The sequence below is a fragment of the Populus euphratica genome, unplaced genomic scaffold, assembly GCF_000495115.2.
Source record: "Populus euphratica unplaced genomic scaffold, PopEup_1.0 scaffold234.1, whole genome shotgun sequence".
Taxonomy (NCBI): Eukaryota; Viridiplantae; Streptophyta; class Magnoliopsida; order Malpighiales; family Salicaceae; genus Populus; species Populus euphratica.
The window spans coordinates 700,323-702,390 of NW_011499928.1; the positions used below are offsets into that span (position 1 = coordinate 700,323).

A 2,068-nucleotide genomic window follows, 5' to 3' on the forward strand; every position below is an offset into this window, starting at 1 on the left:
ACATATTTTTTCAAGACAACGAAACAGGAGACGCATTGATGCATACAATGCACGTATTAATAGCTTTTTAAGTTTTTTATTTTTTTCAAAAACACCTTCTTATCCCCTAGATCCAAGCATTATTTTTCAAAAAAATTAATTATAATTTAGCCTCTCGTATCAAACTTTTAAAAATTGAATCTATGGGTAATATCATAATTACTCTGTAATAAAAAATATAAAATGCCAAAAAAGCCCTAAACTATAGTTAACTAATTATTTGTTTTTTAAGAATAATAAAGTTATTTTAAGTATGCTATAGATTAATGGAAAGACAGCAACCCTTTAACAATTCAAAAATAACAAATAAAACATTTTACATTAAAAATACACACACAGTAGCATATCTTGTCTCTTTATTCTAGTGACCACGTGAGCAACTAATGCCACTCATTATTGTCGGAAATAACCTAATTTCCTCCTTTCTTTTTGTCACAGATGGATTCATATATCTGCAAACCACTACAACTAAGGGTGCTGATAAGGACAGCTTAAGCATGTTTATTTGCCATCTCCGAGAGACAATGGAAGAGTTCTTGTGGCTTGCTAAACATAGCCATATGGTCTGCACCTTCAATTTCCATAACTTCTTCAACAGCACTGTTTTCAATCATCCAGCGTTGAAACTCTACTGGTATCGCTAAATCTTCATCGCAGATAACATATACTCGTTTGACTGACCCATAGCCCGTCGTGGAGAAACTGTTTGCCTTTGATAAATCATCCAGAAACAGTGATCCTGGCCTTACCAAAGTCTTTGCTTGCTCAAGATCCTTGAAAAATCCAAAAGTAAGGCATGTTTAGTAATCATGTAAAACCTGCAGCGCGCTTGCTCTACCAGGTTTGACATGATCAAAAGGAGTAAAAAAGAGAGAAGACTACTTTAACTGTCATGTTGGAAAGTCCACAACTAATGTAACTGTGAATTTGAAGATGTTGGCAGGAAAGGTACCTCAGGTGGGCTTAGCTGATAGAGCTTGGAGGACAAGAATTTGGGTCCAAAAAACATTGTCGTGAGATGACTTTGCGAGCTGTTGTATGGTAAAAATTGAGTGTCCAGCCAGGCCGCCGCCGGGGTCCTCTCGTTATACTTTATAGATTCAGGGGGAAAAAATTAGAGAAGAATTCAACTTGAGAAGCAATTGATATTTTCAAATAGCACTTCAAAGAATTTCTTTTTTTTCTTTTTTTTTGCCAATATTTCTAGCAGTACCTGATCCATGACAAATGATGGCTTGTGTGTGGTATCTGGCATGAAAGCTGATAAGAAAACAGCAACAGCAATCTTCTCTGGGAACTTTTCCATAGCTAGAGCCAAACTCAAACCTCCTAGGCTGTGCCCTACCAGAATAACCTTCTCCTTCGGTTGTAATGAGGCCAGAAAATCTAACAAAGGCTCCGTATATTCATAAAATGTTGCTACATCTTGGATTGTCTTCGTGTTGTCGCCTGAAGCTGCAAGGTCAAGCAACGTGACCCTGTTACTTGCTGACTCAAGCAGCGTTTTGAACTTTTGCCAGCACCAAGCCCCATGGCAAGCTCCATGTACTAGAACAAAATGCTTCTGATTCTTGGTCTCTACCATTGTTGTGTTGATGCGGGTAAGCACCCGCATCCCAGTATATAGGGTGGAGAGATGCACTACGTATTACTTCTTCATCTTGGACCCCGCCTCATGGAGGAAGAGAAAGGTCAAAGTTGGTGGCCATTATCAGAGCATCTCCAAGGACATCTTTAGAATAGCCAAACAGATATTTATCTTTTTAAATACTATAAATATTTGTTTTATGTATATTTAATAATAAAATATTTCTAAAATATTGTATTTTAATATATAATTATTTAATATAGTTCATTTTACTGTTCTAAAAATAAGATGAACTTTAACACAAATCATCATACTAGTATAATTGCATAAAAATAAACTCAAAAAAAATATTGATTTAAAAAATTAAAAAAATTACTAAAAAATCCTAATAAATAGTATTTTAGCATTTTACGGTATATATAGGAATGATATTTTTGTAAG

General features: G+C 35.1%; 1 protein-coding gene across 2 annotated transcripts; it reads right to left on the reverse strand.

Moving 5' to 3' along the window:
* Window positions 1–304: 304 nt before the first annotated feature.
* On the reverse strand, window positions 305–1,677 carry LOC105135862 (salicylic acid-binding protein 2-like). 2 transcript variants are annotated; one of them, XR_844267.1, is made up of 4 exons: window positions 1,253–1,677; window positions 992–1,129; window positions 479–812; window positions 305–439 (listed from the first exon to the last, which is right to left on the reverse strand). XR_844267.1 is itself a non-coding variant. In XM_011040933.1 (3 exons), the coding sequence occupies exons 1-3, from the start codon at window positions 1,652–1,654 to the stop codon at window positions 531–533; spliced, it is 822 nt and encodes a 273-aa protein (XP_011039235.1). In that variant the 5' UTR covers window positions 1,655–1,677; the 3' UTR covers window positions 305–530. The 2 variants fall into 2 exon arrangements, 1 of the variants encoding a protein (XP_011039235.1); XM_011040933.1 differs by having other exon boundaries at window positions 305–812.
* Between the last annotated feature and the right edge of the window lie 391 nt (window positions 1,678–2,068).